The sequence below is a fragment of the Lytechinus variegatus genome, chromosome 14, assembly GCF_018143015.1.
Source record: "Lytechinus variegatus isolate NC3 chromosome 14, Lvar_3.0, whole genome shotgun sequence".
NCBI classification, from domain to species: Eukaryota; Metazoa; Echinodermata; class Echinoidea; order Temnopleuroida; family Toxopneustidae; genus Lytechinus; species Lytechinus variegatus.
Genome location: NC_054753.1, coordinates 13,683,091 through 13,703,819, shown reverse-complemented (window position 1 = coordinate 13,703,819; position 20,729 = coordinate 13,683,091). Strand labels below are relative to the sequence as shown.

Genomic DNA, 20,729 nt, shown 5'->3' with positions numbered 1-20,729 from the left:
GCTTTCAACGTTAATGTTTAGAGAAGGTGGACACATTGCACTTTTGCAACGCCTCTTTCGACACGACTATACGTCATGGGGGTAAATCACGGCATTCGCAATGTGATGTCACATCGCAGCTAAATGGTGTACTTGCCGAGCTTCAAGAACCGGTCCCCTGGGGTCCAGTGGTGTCCCTCTTTTCTCTCTTGTTCAATCATAAACATACACACCACCACCTCATTCAGACCAAGAAAAAAAATCATTTACATCTTTATCCCGCCGCCCCACCCCCCCCCCCAAAAAAAAAAAATAATAATAATAAATATAAATAATAATAATAATAAAATTATTATTATTATTAATAATATATATATAAACAAATACAAATTTAAAAAAATAAAATAAACATAAAAATTAAATAAAAAAGATTAATGGATAAATAGATGAATAAACAAAAAGTCTGAAAATACATGCTGACAAAATATCAGACCAGCACTGATCTATGAACATTCTCATTCGAAAACTATTTTGAAGGATGTCTTTTATTCTTTATTTATTTATTCATTTATTTATTTATTTCACATCTTTATACAGGGTAACCAATTCAGCTATACACGATAAAAAACATTAACAAAGATAAAAAGCTGGTTTGCAATTGGGCCCTGTTGATCAAAATACATACAAATTATAAAATACATAATATGCAAAATATACAAGAAATAAACCTTTAAAAATCCCAATCCTCATCAGAAACAAACAAACACACAGAAGCACCCAAACCCACACACACACCCCACTTAAAGAACAACACGCAATTTTTTTCAAGAATAATTGGCATAAGTATAATGGCCACGTTTCGAACCTCGGATTATCATGTGAGTAGACCACTCGTCTACGGCACCATCCTATTTTTGGTCGAAATAAATCATTGATAGCGTCCCGGAGGGTAGTCGGGGGACCAGCTGCAATTGCGCTTGCGCACTATAAAAAGAATTATCAAAAGTTCACGTCGACGATGTCAAGTCGAAAAAAATTGAATAACCCTGTCACCTACACGAAACAATCGCTTATCCAAGAAGTCAAATTTTAAGTGTACATGTATTATTCATTACAGAGGTGTATGGTATCCAGGGGCAGCACCAAGGTATTTTGGTAAGAGGGGTGGGGGGTAAGACGATCAAACGGTGACGTCTTCTTTTCTTAAATTTAATGATAGCGGTATTATACAGTTCCATGACAAAGACTTATCATATTTATGTTGATCGCCCTCCCCCTTCTCCCTTTCTCTTTTATTTTTTTTTTTGGTTTACTTTTTTTTTACTTCTTGGGGATTACTTTTTACTTGAAACACATCAGGAGCGATTAACCAGCAAATGATTGTTTTGATCTTAGGGCCTTGCTGAAAAGGGAAAATGTTCAGTCGCGATATAAGGCGGTGATCTACAGCTTAAAACACCTGTTAAATGTTTTTGTGAGTGTAGCCTTCTTTTCTTTAGAGATTGATGATGCCATCAAAGTGTATTTTAGTTTTAATGAGATCACCGTCAAGTCAGGTGGTTGGTAAATCAATGAGGAAAGTGAATGAGAAAATAATTACTTGAGCAGTGCCTAAGTTATTACGGTCCCCTCTCTTCCTTTCTCTCTCTCTCTCTCCCTCTCTCTCTACCTCCCCCGTCTCTCCATCTCTCTATCACATTTTTTTGAAATAATCTTTGTGCATTCCATTTTGGAAGACCCAGCATGATATTTTACATTCGAAACATAATCACGATGATTATCTTACAGAGAACAAAAAAATCAATTTCACTTTACAAATTTGTATTCTTGAAATACATCTTTCAAAAAAAAAAACCTTCATGTAAAATAAGAAGATGAAGGTAATCATTCATTCGATGAGTTCAACAAATGGAAAGTTATGAATCAAATGTCAGATTTTCCTAATTTCGATTCATGATATTCCACTTTTTCACGGAATACTTTCTTCAATCAAACAAAAAGTAATTAAATTTTCATGTTTGACGGATTATTTTCTGATGTTTGCAATGCTTTCCCTATCTGGTAATGTCAGTTGATAGCAACAGAAACAGATGATCTTCTAGGACTTTGTATTCACCTTGTTCACAATCTTGAATATCACGTATCAGATTTGCCTAACAAGGACAGTTATGGTGTATCCAAAATGTATGAATCATGTCCATGGAGGCTGAGGAGCTCCTGGGCCCCGTCTCAGAGTTACGATTGATCCGATGAACCTCAACTATCGAAATCTGTCAAAGTCATATTTGTTTCTACAAAAACTTTGCACAATGCTCTTTGTGAAGAAAAGAGAGGCACACTGAATTTTCAAGAAAACCATGAATGTATGAATATACAGCTGATCTGAAAAATAGTTTGAAAAACATGCATTTTAGATGTTGACGTTTCTGGCTTTATGTTCGATCGGATCAATCACAACTCTTGGTAAGAAAGGGCCCTGTTTTCTCGTCACTCCATTTTCTTTGTATCGACAATCGTCCATATCTTCCTTGTTATATGATCTCTCTTCCCCGTCTTGCATGCCTTTCATCTTTCTCCCTTTATCTCTTTTCTTTCTTTCTTTATTTTTTCTTTCTTTCATATCCATACTTCATGTCGCATTTCGCTTCGAAATTATATTCATTTAACTACGGAGCGCCGAAATATGGAAAGGAACATTCTACATTCTACTCGTGGGAGCCATTTCATAAAGATGTACGTAAGTTAAGAGCGACTTTAAGAACGACTGGTGAACCTTTCTTACGCGCTTAAACATCGCCAATGAATTGACCATTTCCCACAAGAAAGGATCACCAGTCGTTCTTAAGGTCGCTCTTAACTTACGAACAGCATTATGAAACACCCACCTGGTTGTAAAGGGAGGAACCTTTATTGTTTTTAAAAACAATTAATTTGGGGGTGTTCAAGAAACGCATTAAACAGATTCTTTCCAATTAAAAAGAGACATTCATATGGAGAAAAAATATCAACGAGTCACAATTTATTTACATCTTCCCAAATTCTGCAAGGATCTTCCTTAATTGTGCAACGAGTAACTATGTTTCCATTCCGTTTGCCCAACGGAAAACGATCTGAAGATGAATCGTAACATGCCTAGTCGCAGCTAATGGCGATTATCCTCTTTCGAAAATGAAAGGAGTTGAAGATAATCTTCCATCAACGACTCATGTTACATTTATAACACCATTTACAGTTTATGAAAATTGGACTAATCGAAGATAAGGCGCTAGCCGTTTCCTTTTTTGTTTTGATTAAGTGGTGGGGAAAAAGAAAAGGAGAGACACAGACAGTGAAACAGATACATGTACATTGAGAAAGAAAGGAAAAGGGAGAAAATACCCCCCCCTCCCTTTTTTTTATCAGAGGACGGGAGAGGAAAATTACGTTTGGCTGAACACCTACGATTTAACTTTTTCGGAATATACAGTTCAGCTGACATTATAAAACATCGCGATATATCTTAAATTGGTGTGGCAGAAGCCAGGTAGCCATGATTTCGCACATGACAAGAAAACATTTCTCACATTCCCTCTGTCATTTACACAAAGAACTACAGACAAATTGGAACTTTAGGATTCAGGAAGAATTCCCGGTGAGATAACATATGACGTCATACTGGAGAAGGCAAATTCATAGACCCTTTCCTTTCCAATAGTGAGTCAATTGTGGAGCCTAGGAATTGTGACCATTTTATTTCACATCAAAATTTTCACATGATACAAGAAACAGCTCTAAATTATTTGGAGCGGCAATTTTGACTGATTGACAATCCAAATGAAAAAATACAGAAGACATAGAATGGGGGAAAAACATACGCTCGCTTATTCGTCAGGTACAACTATTTGAACTGCTTTATCAAAATAGTGCAAAACTGTACGTCATAATTTCGTTATTTTTTCATCTGATTTCGGTGAAATATGCAGTATAATAGGTGGGGTTTTTCTATATAGTAAAACATATTATTTTTTAGCGTGGAGCGCCACTTTAAGTTCAACGATAGTAGTTGGCTTTACATTTTACCAAGAAAGTTGGTGTAACATTTGGGATGCATAGTATGTTGGACGCCTGCAAATTTCGGACATGAGTGGTAATCCGACCACGTCGCCGTCTTGATCATCTAATCATAATTTCTCATAAGCAAAAGTAGGCTACGAGAATTAGTGGTTTACCAGCAGATGAAGAGTGACAGCAAGTATATAACTACGGATGGTAAAGACCAGTGGCGTACAGTGTTCCCTTAACAAAAAGGACAAAGTGTTCATTGGATCTAAATGGTCAAGACTTCAGCAACCTTGAGGGGGGCAGAACGAACAGTCGCAAATCTAAGACTTCTGGGCAATACTAAAAAATGAATTTCTTTGACAATTTCGAAGAGCAGTGGCTCTTAACTTTCCAACAAACGTCGGGTTGTTGGCGGTGCTGCTGTTTTTGTTTGGATTTTGGAATTTTTAGTCATGTATAATTAATAAGCAAAAAAAACAGAGGGCCAAAAAATGACCCTTGTGGTAAGCCAGATTACATCTGAAAAAGGGGCTTCGGGCACTTCGGGATTAGACACATTGTTGCCTATCCTTGAGGCATGAACCGTAATGGAAACAGTCTATTTCGAAAGTTTTTTTATGATAATATGACACTATTGTACAATATTTCGGGAGATAAAATATCAAACAACTTCTTGAGATCATGGAATATCTCCCCTATTCAACACAATTCAATATTCAACACAAGACTGCAGTTTCACTGGTGTCATGGTTGACATTTTGATCTCCATCCATCCACCGCTTTGGGGTATTTTACCACACCCTTTCTCACCCTCTCTTCCCCGGAGCTACGGCTCTTGACAGGCTTTCAATGCACTCATCCCCACAGAGCAAACATCTTGCTTCGCAATTACGCCAACCTCGCTATATCTGTCGGGCAAAAAACACCTGATACCCTAAGTAATTAACACATTTTATCTCTCAGGGTATACATAGTATAGAAGTGTTTAGGCTCCAAGGTACCAGATCCCCCTTTCGTCCATTTTCGGTTTAAAGCGATAAGGAAATATTTCGTGGAGAGAAATATCTGAAACTAAAGGTTGCCACTTTTTTCCTTAATGTTTTTTGTGGCTTTTGTTTGTTTATTGCATGCTGATTTTTTCGGAGCTGATATTCCTTTGGAAAGGGCCTTTACCCCCCCCCCCTCCTACACACGCACACACACACACACACCTGTCCTTCCCTCATCGCACCGCAGCTCCCATACCCAAGACTGTGGGAATCCCTAACCAGCATGTTAGAATCCCGAAACCTTTTTGAACCGGACATGAACCTTTTTGAACCGGACATGGTGGCTCAGTGGTAGAGCGTCCGCCTCATGAACGGGAGGTCGTGGGTTCGATCCTCGGCCGTGTCATACCAAAGACTTATAAAAATGGGACCTTCTGCCTTCTTGCTAGGCGCTCAGCATTCAGATTAGAGAAGGGTAATAATAACATATAATGTTATGCAGGGCCCGCTGGTAGAGCAGTTTTCCAAGTGAAGTGGCTACCCTGGGTAAATAAAACGTTATTATTATTAAACTCATTAACTACCGTCTTAAAAGGGCTATCAAAGATATTAAAAGGCCACAAAACCAATATACTTCGAATAAAACCTAACTCTCAAAGAAATGATTCTCACCTGCTCCTCCTGCTAAAGTCAAACTTGAACCTCCCCCAAGCACGGTTGCATTTCCTCTACACCTTTACGGCCACAATCAAGTGCAATGTCAACAAGGGGATGAAGTTTCAGATCAGGTACTTATTACAGATAGTGACAGATAAACAGAGGTGTTTAACATTTTGAAATGATATCGGCTTAAGTATCACACAAATCTCTGATTGGCAGGAACGCCTCGGAGAAGTAAGACTGTCTCTAAAAGTAGGCATACTCCTCTTTCTTTTCGTTTTGTCCTCAAAGTAATAGAGAGTTTAATTATCAACCCCAACCACCAAGACGCTTCGCTCGCTATGTTCGCAGCTTAAAAACCTGTGGCAACACAAAATACCTCGAACGTCACCACAAAGGTCTGTGGCTAACATAAAATAATAGTTTAAATAAGTTCTATTTCGAGTTGATGTTGTTTGTAAAGAATAGCAGAAATTAATAATTCAAAATATTGGCGAAAGTTTTCAGAAAATCCATCAGAGTAAGTTATTAGAATTTTGATACTTTTATATGTGACGTCATATGCGAAAAGCTTCCCCATATATCAATGTCAATTTCTCAAAAAAATGAAAATGGTTTTTATTCTACACCCGCTCCTAACGAAAAACAAATCATTAATCATGAACCAATAAAAAATTAAAATTTATCGATTTTTATCATAATATATTGGGAGAAGCTGCTATATAAGACGTCAAAAATCAAAACTTTCAATTCTTCACAACTTTCTTTATCATTGATGGATTTTCCTCAAACCTTCATCAATATTATTTTAATTTGTTTTTTTCTGGTATTTTTACAACGAATTTTTCGTCTGTGTGAAGTTCCCTTTAACGATAAGCGAATGACCGCAAATGAGCCCCAGTTTAATTTCGGGTATTAAAAATTAAATGTGAGATGAACGTCCTGCCTGTTAAGGGGATGATGCCTTTACGTTTCCATAGCAACCCATCTCCATCTCATGGGATGGCTCTGTGGTGACAAGAAGAAATGACAGCTAATTATATTAACAATTGATTGAATATCGCATAAACAATATTCATTAAGCAACTTTAGCTACATTCTGTGGTTTCATTCTGTTTGCATATCAATAGATTGTGATAGAATAGATTATGCTAAGTACAGCCAACACATGAATTACAAATTTCGTATGCCATTTTCTTGTCAGACTTTGACGGTGAAAAAAGGTGGTTATACAGTAACTAAATAGTTTTGTCCTTTCATGCTATCAATTAGCTAAAATCATTAATGTGATAATTTATTCTAGTTTGAGTGTAGTTTGACTTTAAATATTGACCTTTTTTATACAGCATGGTTTTAAATTTTCCGCAATAACTACGGTATACAGTATGGCCCTTTCCCCTTTCAGGAGAATGACCTGTTAGACATAGTGTGAATTAATAAAGATGAGATTCTTTTCACTTTAAATGGGAGGGAATGCCTGTCGATGCTAATTTCCAGGGTTCCTTAACACAAAGCTTAGCGATTGATCGTGGGGCTGATTTTTATGACTGATCATGCACAGTAACTAATCTAATCGATTGTAGAAATCTGCCCAACGATCAATCGCTAAGCCTCGTGATACCGGGTTCGGGCTAAAACAGGGCACTTGCAGTGAATTTTTCGGCGCCCTAGTTGTAAGATGATATCCACTAGTGAACGATTGATGATCTTTTATCTAAGGCGGGGGAAAGGACGCAGAAACGTGGCGAAGGGGTGCCGCAAGAGTGCCTTGAATGGGGGGGGGGTCGAATCAAACCTACTGCATAGAGTCAAACATAAAATCAATAAATAGAAGTTAGTGGGTGTGTGGCAATTAAGCGTAGGGCTAAACGTAATTGAAAATTAAATAAGTGTTGTTTTCATTAAAGGTATTGTTTAACTTTGTGAGCAGCCGATTTAAAAATTCTCAAACCAAGATGAAACATGTGTACAAGTGCATGTATTAGAACTAATTAACCCTGTAAACAACCACTATTGAGAATGAAAAGCTAAACCTACAAGGCAAACCCCGATTTTGTAAATGGGCGTCTTATAGACGCCTAAATATTACACATAAGTGTATGGGATGAAATTAAGATGGCGTTTCGAAAGCAGTTTTTTCTGGGCTTCATTTTTGTAACATATCACAGACACAGGTGACAAGTGTGACCTTCTAGCTCAGATTTTTATAAAAGTCAAACCAATGTAAACCAATCACGATAACATAATGACGTGATTATGCCATGGATTCGTACATTTTTCTAATCTGCAGAGGGTTTAATATCAAAACTATTTTAGGCTCCATTTACCACAAAAAAAAGGTACAAATTTACCCAAGACTATTCCAAAAGGTAATGACAACTCGCTTCTCGGGTCAGAGGTAAAATTCATGAAAGGTGTGTTACTTTGGTAACATCTATTCACATTGCACAAACTTAACACGGCCTATATATTAAGGGCTGCATCATTCCGAACATGGACCTACAGAGTAGTAGGTCCATGTTCCGAATAATCATGCATCTTCCTTCTTCGTCCGATAATGGGTTAAAAGTTACAATCTTCACATGTGATTAGGTAAGAACTAATTCATAATGCTACTACCACACCGATGAAACCGCATCCAAACCAATTACGTGCCATTCGAAATAGCTTTCATCGGTCTGCGGGCGTTTCACAAAGATATAAGTATGACTTATATCTACATAAGTAGGACTTAAATGCCAACGCACATATGATATGCAACGCGCAATCTGATTGACGGATGTGCGGTAGAGCGCGTCCCGTGCGCATGATCTGACCAATGTGGTGATGTTTTCTATAGGGGAAGGCGGGGTAAGTTGTGACACATTTTGCATGTTAGAATTGATATGACTAGTACTATTGTAGAAATAAGTACCTTGCCTTTAAATTTGATTCTCGTGAAATGCTTTTCACCTACATATAACTTTCTACCCCCACACTGAAAGTCATCGTGACCTTTGAAAAAACCGATGTCAAATGGCTCAACTTGCCCCATATATGGGGTAAGTTGTGCCACCATCTGGGGTAAGTTGAGCCACAAAAACTACGTACAAATGTATGGGGGAGAACCAGCGTGTCAATTTTTTGTTTAAAGTCTTTTCACTTGCTAATTCTCTATAAATACTAACATCATTTAAAAGGAAAAGAGCAGTCATGTAAATTTGCTCCTTTCAACCTGCATTTCAATCTATTTTTATGGTTTGTTTGTTTTTTAAGATACATTAACATGAGAATTACCATGACTCAACTTGCCCCATGCTGTTTGGCTCAACTTACCCCAGTCCGAACTTAGTGCGATAATTTTGTATCCACACATTTATTATGCATCTATCATATAAAAGACTATGACAAGAATGAAGATCCATACCTGGACTTACAATGCTGTTATCATGTCTTTACTATATTTAAAGACGTGTGTGTGAATAAAGTACTTATCTATTTCACACTCTTTTTTACTTTTTTGGCTGAAATTCATACTTTTCCCTCTAAAAAACTACTTTTTGTTTCAAAGTGGAAAACAATGTGGTGGGGTTAGGGGTTATGCTATGGGTCATCAATACATGACACCACCACAATGTCTGACTCGTTCATCATTGGCCTAGGGCTGGTGGCTCAACTCGCCCCTATGCTCAACTTACCCCGCCTTCCCCTACCGTACGCAACTGAGAATTTAAGTGCGACACGAAGTCGCATTAAATCTTTGTGAAACATCCCCCAGGAGTCGGTTTCGTTGATATGACTGTAGCGTAAGTGAAAAGCTGCTGGTAAGGCGATACACAAGGCGGAAGGGAAGCTGGAATCCCATCTCCTCAAATTCTCTTCCACTGCACGTCGGTCGGGCAGTCTTCTTCTGTCTCATCTCTTGGCACACGAGATAGTCCTAACCCAGCTTTACAAGAGAAAAATAGGCCATCTGGGAGCGAAAATCTAGATGTCATCAAAACACCGGGGAGGATTATTCTAAAGATGCTACTTTGAGAGCAAAGCCAGCCCTAGACATGCTAGAGAAATCGTAGACGAGATATATACATGTATATGGATAGAAATCTAGATACCTTGGGCATCACTACAGGGGGAAGGGGTGAACGCTCATCCCCCTCAAGGATTCTTTAAGTATACTTAATAAAAATAAGGAAACGGTAAATGGCGGGGAGTGGGGAAGAAAAGGAAGAAAGAAATAAAAAGTATTAAGAAATAGATTTGAGTGAAGTAACTAAATTTACCGCTGTAATCAAATTGTAATTGAATTTAATTAAATTGAACAAAAAGACATCAACTTCACGACATCTTCAACCCATCCCCCACCCCATTAGAAATTCCGTGGCGCCTCCCTTTAATCTTATTGTATATGATTGTGGATGAGATCTATCTTTCACGACGAATGGGCTTGGTGGGTTGGTTCAACCAGAAAAGATAACCCCCCCCCCAAAAAAAAAAAATATATATATATATATATATATATATATATATATGATTGAAAAGCTGCGAGCTAAAAGAGTGAACATGATGAAGACGTGAAGTAAAGGAAATAAGGTAACTAATCGAAATGTATGTCATGGTGACAACAAATCAAGATCTCACAAAATATGGAAAAGAAGTATAAATCCCTTTCTTCTGTTCCTTTCTCCAAAAGTAAAAATCAAGAAGCCTGCCATGGAAAAAAGAGCCTTTGTCACGCCTGAAATCGACCATTTTCACTTTATTGTACCAAGTTATGAACAGAATTCTGTTGCAGGCTCTCGCAACAGGTAAAATAGGTCACTACATTCCAGCTCAATAATAATTCACTCAACCTGTATTTAAATGGGCCATTCCAATCAATAAACTGTACCGTTCATATTGGTTTTACCCCCTTTCACTTTGAAAAATGGGGGAGAGAAAATTGAAGAGCCAAATAAGCGTTAATAAGAAGTCAATACACATTGTTACTTAGATTCTTCGCTGGTTTTCAACAACAGGACAGTGTTTTTTTTTTCTTTTTTTTTTTCGTTCGCACAGCTTTAAGTATTTTGTTTTTCATTTCTTATCAAACTGTAACAAAGAAAAGGTGGTACAGTATATTAGCAATAACAAGAAATATATCTGGTTTCGGAATGAAAGTTGGATTCAAACGTCAAAAGTAAGGAAACAAAATCTATCAACAGGTAATAAAAGAATACATTGGTTTTGACGAGATTATGAATATATACTTTACAACTCGTTAACTTCACTATTGCAATAAAGCAGTTTAAGATCATAAAATTATCTATGAAAGGTTTTCACTACTTTTCCTCTCTCTCTTTCTCTCTGTTTCTTTTTTCTTGTTTGTTATGTAAATTGGGTCTTTGGATTCACCCATTTTATGTAACTCTTTGCTATAACAAAACTCGTCACTTTTTCCCTCTTAAACAATGAAAACTTGGGCAATAAATGAGTAATTACATTGAAAATGTGATAAAACAGTTAAATGAATGATGTAAGGAATTCTTCACTTACATCATAAATCCTTCCAATCCGCTTTCTCGTATACATGTACTATATCTTAAGCAAATTTTGAAACCTCTGCAATTACTAATATTTGAAAATATTCTGTTGATTCATATTAACCCCCAAAGTATTAATGATAGTACATTTTTTATGCTTTGTGTATTTTTATAATTCTATTTTGATACTGTTATGTTTTATGCTGTTTTTTATGTAAAAGTTCTGTACAATTCAGCTCTTGCTGCGAACAGTCGTTGAATAAAATACCATTATCATTATAATCCCATTACCTTGTAAATATTCGTTTTTCTCGTCAAGGCATTCGAGTTGAACATTCACACAACTTTACCGTGTGGTGGCGCTACAGAGCAGAGAATCCTAGCTCGCTGTCACTCAATCTGCAGAGAACAACATTGCACAAAACGTTTATGAATAAGTTGGGGTAATGCAGCATAGATTACACTAAAGATACATTGAAAGTGTTACAAGCAGATAAACAACAAAGTATAAAGCTGTATTATCAAAGTAGGTCCTTCATTGTTGGAGTTGTTGACAAAAATCGCCCCTCCATTTATTTCTTTCTTATTACCGAGAAACAATTTTAGAAAACGCGGGTAATATAGAAAGTCCGTGATGTCACGCAATCAATTGCTTGTATGTTTTATTTTATGAAATATACGAATTTCAGTTTTTATAAATTTGCTTTTTGTTTTTTCTGCACGGAATATCACATGGCCTGACGGACCGGAGTGTGCACTCACTCAGAGAACAAGCGAGGTTTCTCGAGGACATTCCGATCGCGTTCAGAACTATTGCTTCTTAAAAATATCTTTCTAACTAAACATGGTGGATTCGTTTCTGTTGTGGGATAATCAAACCGCAGGTAGAGACAAAGGAGTTGTCCTTCCTCTGTATACCGACAGGTTTGCAGCATCATAGCGAATTCTCGCATAAACTCTAAAAACAGCGGCGGGAAAAGTGTATAACTGCGATTAAACTTTTTTTTCTCTTCAATAACAAATACTAATAGTTAATCACAGTCAAATAACTACTAATAACTAGAAAGTCACAAATTTCAATACATTTTTGTCCCTGGTTTAGATGCAAACACATGTGTTATTAAAAAAGTATCATATCGTAAAGGGTATGGGTATAAATATGTACGATATTCACACCAAAATGAGCTTAACATACTTAAATAAGTTAAAATCATCCATACCATTAAGATTTTCATAAACTTCCATCTTTCACAAAAAGACTTGGGTCTGATAAAGTCAGATTTCGTAAAAATATGAATAAGTGAAAATTCGACTACAACATTCTAGCAAAATTGCTCTCAAATTTCACCGACTAAAATGACCGTCACGCCTTATTTGTTAATCTAGTGAAAATTAAATACCTGCAAAGCATTCCAGGTTAAAAACTCACATTAATGCAGTTGGGAAATTGTTAATCTTTGCCATTGTTGAATTCTACCATATCTAAAAAAAAAAATCAGCGTCTTAAGGCAACGTAAGTACAAAATATATTGTATAGGAATTTTCTTTCTCATTGACATTTTTTATCAGAATTAAGAACATATCTTCAGTACTTTTCATAATTGGATTTCACCAGAGCAAAGAGTGATATAACTTCATCAAGTGAATGAGAACTCGCTCAATCAATCCAAATGTTTTCAATTCCAAACAAAGTAATATGGAATGTACTTAAATTGATAACTGACAGTTATTTTTTTGCAGTGCAGTCATATTTATGATTTTGTGTTTATTAGAATTTATTTAGCTCTTCATTAAATCCCAATATGTTACACTGGCGAGTTCCAGAATTTCATGGAATATTTCACATTTTATCTCCCAAATAAAATACAAAATTAATAGTGAGTGGTGACGTATTTGGTTTCCTAATTTGGATAGCGAATGGGATACGCAAATAACTGCTTTGTGAGATTAAGCGAAACTTTGATATTTTACAGCTGCTTTCTTATTTTACATCCGATTTTGATGAAATTTTTTAGAGTTTTCGCCTGTTTGACTTTTTTCTTTTTATTTCCAACTGAATATTGAGGTGGACTTCCCCTTTTTCTTTCTAATGAATAAAAAATATTTAGTTACAGGCGGTATTTCACACTGGTGTAGGGTTTGAACACGGGTTTATTTCCGATAAATAATTCTATAACTTCAGTGAATGCCACGATCAAAGTGCACTTTTGAATATTCTCCTGTGATCATTATACTAGCACTGCATTTCTGAAGACATGGTTCAAAGCATTTTAACAAAAAGGATCTTTTTTATCAAAGGGGCCATTCTTGGCACAAGTCGGTACACAAGAAATCAATAGAAAAAAGTTGTGTATTCAACGCACACTCGGCTTTGGATATACTACAGTGTGTATACACTTACGCGTTTCAGGCTAGGTGGAGTCGCGTATTGTGTGTGTTCATTTTTCATTTCCATAAAGCATATTCATCTTTGGGCGAATCACAATAGAATATGACGATGACCTCATCAAAACTTTTCAGCCACTGAATCAAGTTCGCATACCTCCCAATCACACAGGCATACAGGGCGGAGAGGCGCATATAATTTACAGAACACGTACAGAGGTAAAAAGTTGACACCCAAATGTAACGAGCGCGGTGGTTCTGTACGTGTTTTGTAGCTTTCGGGAAACCATTTCGAGGAGAAATTAAGAGGGTATTTCGTGGCGTCTTTTTGCAAGAAAAATGGCGCTTACTCCGTATCACTGCTACTGTTGCCTATCCCATCGTAAAGGTGGGATGCTGGGCGCCATCATTACTCTGGTAAGTTTCTAACATGGCGAGAAAATTTTGCAAACGTTGGTTTTGAGTTATTTGATATGATACGCAATAGCAAGATTCATGTATGGGGTCTGCGTTTTAATTGATTGGGCTTGGGGTATATTGTTATTTTGGGTGTAACCCATTTACACCCTCTCGAGCCCCCAAAACTGATAGAAATTATGGCAGGCTTTATCTTGCTCGCAGGTCGCCGGTTGTAATAAAGTTCTCTACTTCAGAACATGATTATTATTAAAGGTTGTTATTTTGTTTTATGATTTGTTTGGTAATGGAAATAATGTATCAGCACAAAAGTTTGTATTACAAGTTGTAATTCATGAAAAAATGTTCTTGTGGTGACTTCTAATAAATCTGTTTTTACTTTTTGTTGGCCTACAGAATGGAGAAGACAAATCAATAAAGACTGATTATAATAAATTAATTGTCATCATAATAATTGTCAAGGATTTCAATTTTAAAACATATAATATTTTTTGTCCATCTCATTTTATCATCAAAATGTAGATTATTTCTGCTGCCAGTGCAGCTTACTATGTCTGGGTTCTGCTCGATATGTACACACGATCCAATGAGTTCACAAACCAGAGCTATTTCACAGGTAAATATTCAATGTTTTCTTTCTCTTATAGCAAAATCATAGCTTTACTTTAAAAATAGTTCTTAATTAAAACTAAGGGGAGAGTGTACACTCTTGATGATACTACTACCTATATAAAGATTTGTATGATTTTTCCGACAGATTTGAGATATTTTCTGAATAACCAACCCCCCCCCCATACTGTATATTGCCCAATCAAAAATGACATGACAACTTACATGTAACTGGAAAAAAAATATAGAATGTACTTTCAATGATTTCAATCCCATGCTACATGTATGTTTCGGCACGTCCAACTTATGACTTACTGTAGGTCCTAGCATAGGCCGAAATTAACAAGGAATCGACGTGTTGTTGTTATCATCATCATCATTATTATTATTACATTGAGGTTGTATTATATTCCTTTTTATTTTTCTGGTTGGTATTTTGTTTTTGGTGGGTTTGAAGTTTCAAGGGTTGGTCACATTTTCCCAGCCTTGTTGGCCGAAGTTTTGAACATTTGTTTCATAAAAAGCTGTACTAAAATGTACACAAGTTTGATAAAAGAAAGTGAATCTGGTTTTACAATGTAATTCAATCCTTGAATAGTGCACATTTTGAGCATGTTCATCATCACATCATTTTTATTTCTCATTCTCTTTCTAGCGGTCTTGGTTCTACATTACTTCCTGATTGCCATAACTGGAATTATCTTCCCTCTTCTCACCCTGATCCTCTTCGCGGGGGCCTACTGGGTGAGTTTAAAACTTTAAATTAAAGGAGAATGAAACCATTGGAACAAGATAGCTTGTGTGAAAACAGAAAAATCAAAGAAACAGATCAACAAAAGTTTGAGAAAAATCGGACAAATAATGAGAAAGTTATGAGCATTTGAATATTGCGATCACTAATGCTATGGAGATAGCAAATTGGCAATGCGACAAAGATGTGTGATGTCACTCACGAACAACTCTCCCCATTACTTTAGTATATATTTCACTTGAATTGCCTCTTTTATCACATCTATCCATAGATCATGTTTTCTTTCTACATGAGGGCATGTAATACATATTTTTTAAGAATACATCATGGATAAAGAGTTTGTATCATCATAAGAAAAAGCAAAAAGAGACATTTTGAGGGTATTTTATAGTCCACCAAAGGGAAAGTTGTTCATCAGTGACATCACACATCCTTGTCGCATTGCCAGTGGGAGGATCTCCATAGCATTAGTGATTGTAATATTCAAATGCTCATAACTTTCTCATTATTTGTCCGATTTTTCTCAAACTTTCTTTATTCTTATTCTTTGATTTTTCTGTTTCTACACAAGCTTATTTGTTCCAAAGGTTTCATTCCCCTTTAACTTTCTAAACAGTACAAATGTACTTCTGTGGAAATGAAGTGTTTGCCATTTCTATTCCATGCGCATGGGGAGCGTTTCATGAAAGGACTTGTCAGACGATTTATCCGACAGTTACCATAGCAACAGCGCCTCTCAGCCAACCAAAATTAAGAAAAGATGTCAGATCTGACAACTTGTCGGACAAAAATGTTGATGAAACGTTCCCAGAACTTTTTTAGACAAAATGGAAATTATTATCTAAAGAGGTGACAAATAATTTATGTTCGCTATAAAACCTTGCCTGCGAGCACCCAGCGGGTAAACAGTGTGTAAAGGTGGCCCAAGAACATAGACACGTGACACACAGAGACAATGTCTGATAGCATAATTCAAAACGGTACCCTCATTACAAAACCTTTGATATTTTTGTGAAAACTAAACAAATGCAGAGATTTTACTGCAATAAATATTGTTGTTGATTTTTTTTTCACTCACTACCATTACCGTCAGTATTACTGTCATTATTATTATCATTAATTTTCATAATTATCACTATCATCATCACCACCACCAACATCCACCTAATTCTTATCATTTTCAAAGACATATGAAACATCATAGGTCGCTAAGTGCTTAGCAAATCTATGGGTGCTACAATCAGTATATCAATTGAATTAACTCACATTGACTTTAATCCATGAATCTAAGATTTTTTTTTCTTGCCATATTACAGTACTATTCGATTCCAGTTGCATTCTTTTCGGTTATGACATCGTTTGGATCTATTCTGGAGCTCGGAGCCATTGTTTTCTTCGCTGCAACATTCAACAGCACCTACGTGGTATGTTGATATCCCGTTACTTAGCTTTCCTGCGCAAGCTCATAACAATATTTTTTAGCGAATAACCGCGTCACAAAGGTTGCGTCGCAATCTAAAACTGTTTAACTTTCGTTAGACGGTGTTAGGCTGTCGAAAAAAAAATTGTTTCGCCTAAAATAATAAAATTTAATGTTCCATTGATATATTAATCATTCCTTTAGTTCTAAACAAATTAATCGCGAAGATAAAGGGATTGGATCTCAACTATTCTATTCAACTTCTTTCAATGAAAAATTTGATGTTATATTCAATTTCAATTGAGATATCAGCTAGAATATCACTTTCAAACATATATTAGGTGCATGGTATTTAACTGACAGAAAATGCGATTCATAAAGTCTTAACAATTTAAAAAAAATATATATTTTCGCAGTGCTCTTTTTTTTATTCTTCAAGGTATGAAAATTTTACATACCCGTTTTGGCAAATCCATTGAATATTTGAGAAAAGCCTACATGTATTTTTTTCTATTTTGACGAATATGAACCTAATTTCATTTTTTTTTCTTTTTAGACGTCGGGTGGACTTGAGGATGAACCCCTCATCCTGGCAGAGATTATCTGGTTTTGCTTCCGGTTCATCTACATGGTAAGTCTTCTAGGGAGCTTCAGCTTTTAATGAAAAGTATTGTCTGTGATTTTCACTGACAAATGTAATGCACTACTACAGTGTACGAATCAATACAGTATATCTGATTGGTAAATTAGTTGGTGAAAATCACTCATCAAGCTTATCAAGGATGAGTCTTTCTGTTGAGTTTATGCTGCAAATTTAACTTGAATTTGAAAACCAAATCTTCAAATTAATCAATAGGGGAAGGCTACAGGCTATATATTGTGAATGCCATGGCGTTTAATTGCATTAAAATGGAGTGGGCAAAAAATAAGATTACTCTTTCACATCTGTTCCTTCATAAACAAACACTTTACCGATGGTATCATCTGAAAAACATGACTCTCATGCAGAAGTCTCTAATGGTGCGTTTAAATTTGCTAAGCAACTTCAAGTTTCTACAACTCTTCATCTTGCATTCATTCTTTTCTAAATGATATACAACAAATATCATTTCCCATTCTCTTTACACAGCTTCATCTGATCTTCGCATCATGGGCCCTATACCAAGAGAACAGCTCAGGAAACCAACAAAAGAGCTCAACCTTCTAAATCAGTCAAGAAGCTTTGACTAGACCTGGGAATAGGATGAAGTGCTCATTGTTTGTTAAACGTAAAGCTTATTGAAGGTCAAAATTAAAAGACAAATTTTACTGGTCACATTGAATTAATTCAAAGTAATTGGCACATATTCTGAACTCAGGTTTAAATGGAGAGCCAATTGGGGCACAAATCCTTTACATTGCACATCCAATTTATTAACTCATTTGAGTCTCAAACTGTTCTTAATTGTCTGGGAATGATAACTGAAGATTTTGAATTATATTTTATTCACTATGAAAGCAACAGGAAACGAACTAGTAAACATAAGAGATATACAATATAAACAAAATTTTTGAATTTTTACTTCCCCCCCCCCCCATAATTTTAGCACAGATTAAGACTGTGGTCTAAGAACCTGACTTCAGAATACGGGCCATTATGTTTCGTAAAATAAGTACCAAGTGAAAAGAACAGTGTGTTCACAGTGTAAAATGTGTGTTTCATAATGTGGACACATTGTATTCTCTCCAGACTACAAAATCTAAAAAAGGCGCTGAATAAAGACAATGGTGAATGCTTGCCAACTTGCATTTATCAAGCCAATTATGCTGTTTGCTCCTCTCAGTTTCTACTTTTGCTTTTGAGAAGTGCAAGTTGGAAGGGTACAAATCTCACTTTACTGATTGCTACTTTTTAAACTAATTAAATGTATATTGTTTACTTCTTTGACGAAAAGATTATCATAAATCGTCCTTAAATATACATGAATTTAAGAGAACAAAATTCAATTCACTTACCAATGTGTAAGAACTAAATATCTCATTGTTTTAAGTCTTGGGTTTGGCATACATGTGTATTTGTCTGTACTACTGTATGAAATATGTTTCAGAATGTTAAGGTTCATATTTAACTGAATAAAAAAAAATGCAATTTATTGGCCTACACACAGATTAAAATAAATCTGTTTTGGAAGTCTATCACAGTAATTAGGGGTAAATATTCCCTGGAAACATTATAATCAATTTAATGAACTTCCACAAAATGTACACAATGGTCTGTGAAATCTGTAAATATATTACAAAACAATGGATTTGTACACCATGATATAATGTGACGAAAATGTAAATTTATATAAGCTTTTGCTGCTATCTATCATTTCTCATTTTAATTCTCTCTCTATCTTGTAATTTAAGAAAGAAAATACTGACTCTTTTTGCTTTATCGAAACAACTCATGAAATATCATCCTTCCTTTTTATCTTTGTATATCTTCATATTTATCTCACTACACATTTATTATACTTTAGAGAACTGTTATAATCATTTTTCATTCATTTTTTATCATAGCTTAACATTTATTTTACTCATTTGACGGCTGAAATCTAGTAAGAAAATTGAGAACCAAATCAATTGGAAATTTATAAATCTATAAAATGTCTGAACATACATGTAGTCATCAAAAAGAGGTCAAGTCCAGTGTTCTGGTTCTGGAAGATCAAAGTGCATTCCATTTAATTTTTGTAAAGGGTATACATTTCCTTATACATGTATAACATAGCATCCACATATTGTTTATCAAGAGCGTCTTTAAATAAATCGGGTAAATTGAAATTATTCACAAAAATTGTTTCATTTCATTTCATTCGTTCACTCTGGTGATGGGGTAGATATATTTAAAGGTTCCTTCTTAAGTTTGAACAAAAGATAGTGTTTCATTCTTATGTTTCATTTGTTTATTTTTATACATTATTATTGCTGTCTAATAAGCTGTGGACAATAGACTTACCTCTTAGTTAATCTTAGCCATGATTTAAGCCTAGGCCAAAGCAAGGGGAAGTCAATATTGTCAAAATTGTCTTTACACTGTGTCCTTCTTGTGGTAGGGCTATTTCACCATGATTTCATGATGAAGAAAACAAACTATAGTATTGTCTCTATCATTTCCAGGCAATCTGTAATGATCTAATGTCAAACGTGATGATTAATGATTTACATGTACATGTACTGTACTTGAAGTTCAGAATACAGAACCACAAATATTTTTGTTTCATTTCATATCTCAGTGAATAACGGGCAATTTAAAATGAAACAAATCCACCTGCCAAACAACCATAAAACTCCTGAAAATTCATAAAAGTCCAGTTAAAGACAATTTTCTAAGGGGTAGTCTTGTATTTTAATTGTGAATCCTGGTAAGCTGCCACAGTGGTTTTTTAACATAAGTGTCATCTTTCATTTCGTATTTTTTTAAGATAAAATATTTGCCTAGTAAGAAATATGTGAAACATTGATGTCTTTCATTTCAAATATGAATTTTAGAATAAAATACAAGAACCAAAAACTGTGAGTTTTGTTTTCTGTGCAAGAGAAAGAGTGGTAACCATGTGTACACTATATTTCAAGAAGAGCTATTACATGTAAGTCCAAAGAGGGCAGCTCAAGGAGAGGGGGTGAAAAAAAAACATGAAAGAAACTAGTGAAGAGTGATAGTATTAGATAGAGTAAATGTGGGTCCTGTCAGTTTGAGACAGTAGCGTATGCAGGGGGTAATAGTGGTTACAGGTGTTCAACCCCCCTCCCCTTAAATTTTTCTGATACCCAAACCCCCAAAAAAATTCAACCCCCCCCCCCTTGAAATCCTGAAGACCTTAATATTTTTTTGCTTGTCAAATTTTGTTGAGGTACGAAACAACATAAAATTTGTGGTTAAGACCTTTCTTTTTAGATTGTACATTTTTTGGGGGGGGTAGGAAACGACCTAAAATTGGTGAATGAAGACC

General features: G+C 35.6%; 2 protein-coding genes across 3 annotated transcripts in view; one reads left to right on the top strand and one right to left on the bottom strand.

The window, feature by feature from the left end:
• LOC121428209 (ankyrin repeat domain-containing protein 49-like) overlaps positions 1 to 20,729 on the bottom strand; it is a 58,670-nt gene that overhangs the window by 35,705 nt on the left and 2,236 nt on the right. For both annotated transcript variants that reach the window (XM_041624820.1, XM_041624819.1), the window contains exon 2: positions 11,462 to 11,569. The gene's annotated coding sequence lies outside the window, so the exon portion shown is untranslated. The remainder of the gene's footprint in view (positions 1 to 11,461; positions 11,570 to 20,729) is intronic.
• On the top strand, positions 13,542 to 18,030 carry LOC121428210. Its single transcript, XM_041624823.1, has 6 exons — positions 13,542 to 13,972; positions 14,495 to 14,588; positions 15,237 to 15,325; positions 16,649 to 16,756; positions 17,309 to 17,383; positions 17,882 to 18,030. The coding sequence occupies exons 1-6, from the start codon at positions 13,895 to 13,897 to the stop codon at positions 17,957 to 17,959; spliced, it is 522 nt and encodes a 173-aa protein (XP_041480757.1). The 5' UTR covers positions 13,542 to 13,894; the 3' UTR covers positions 17,960 to 18,030.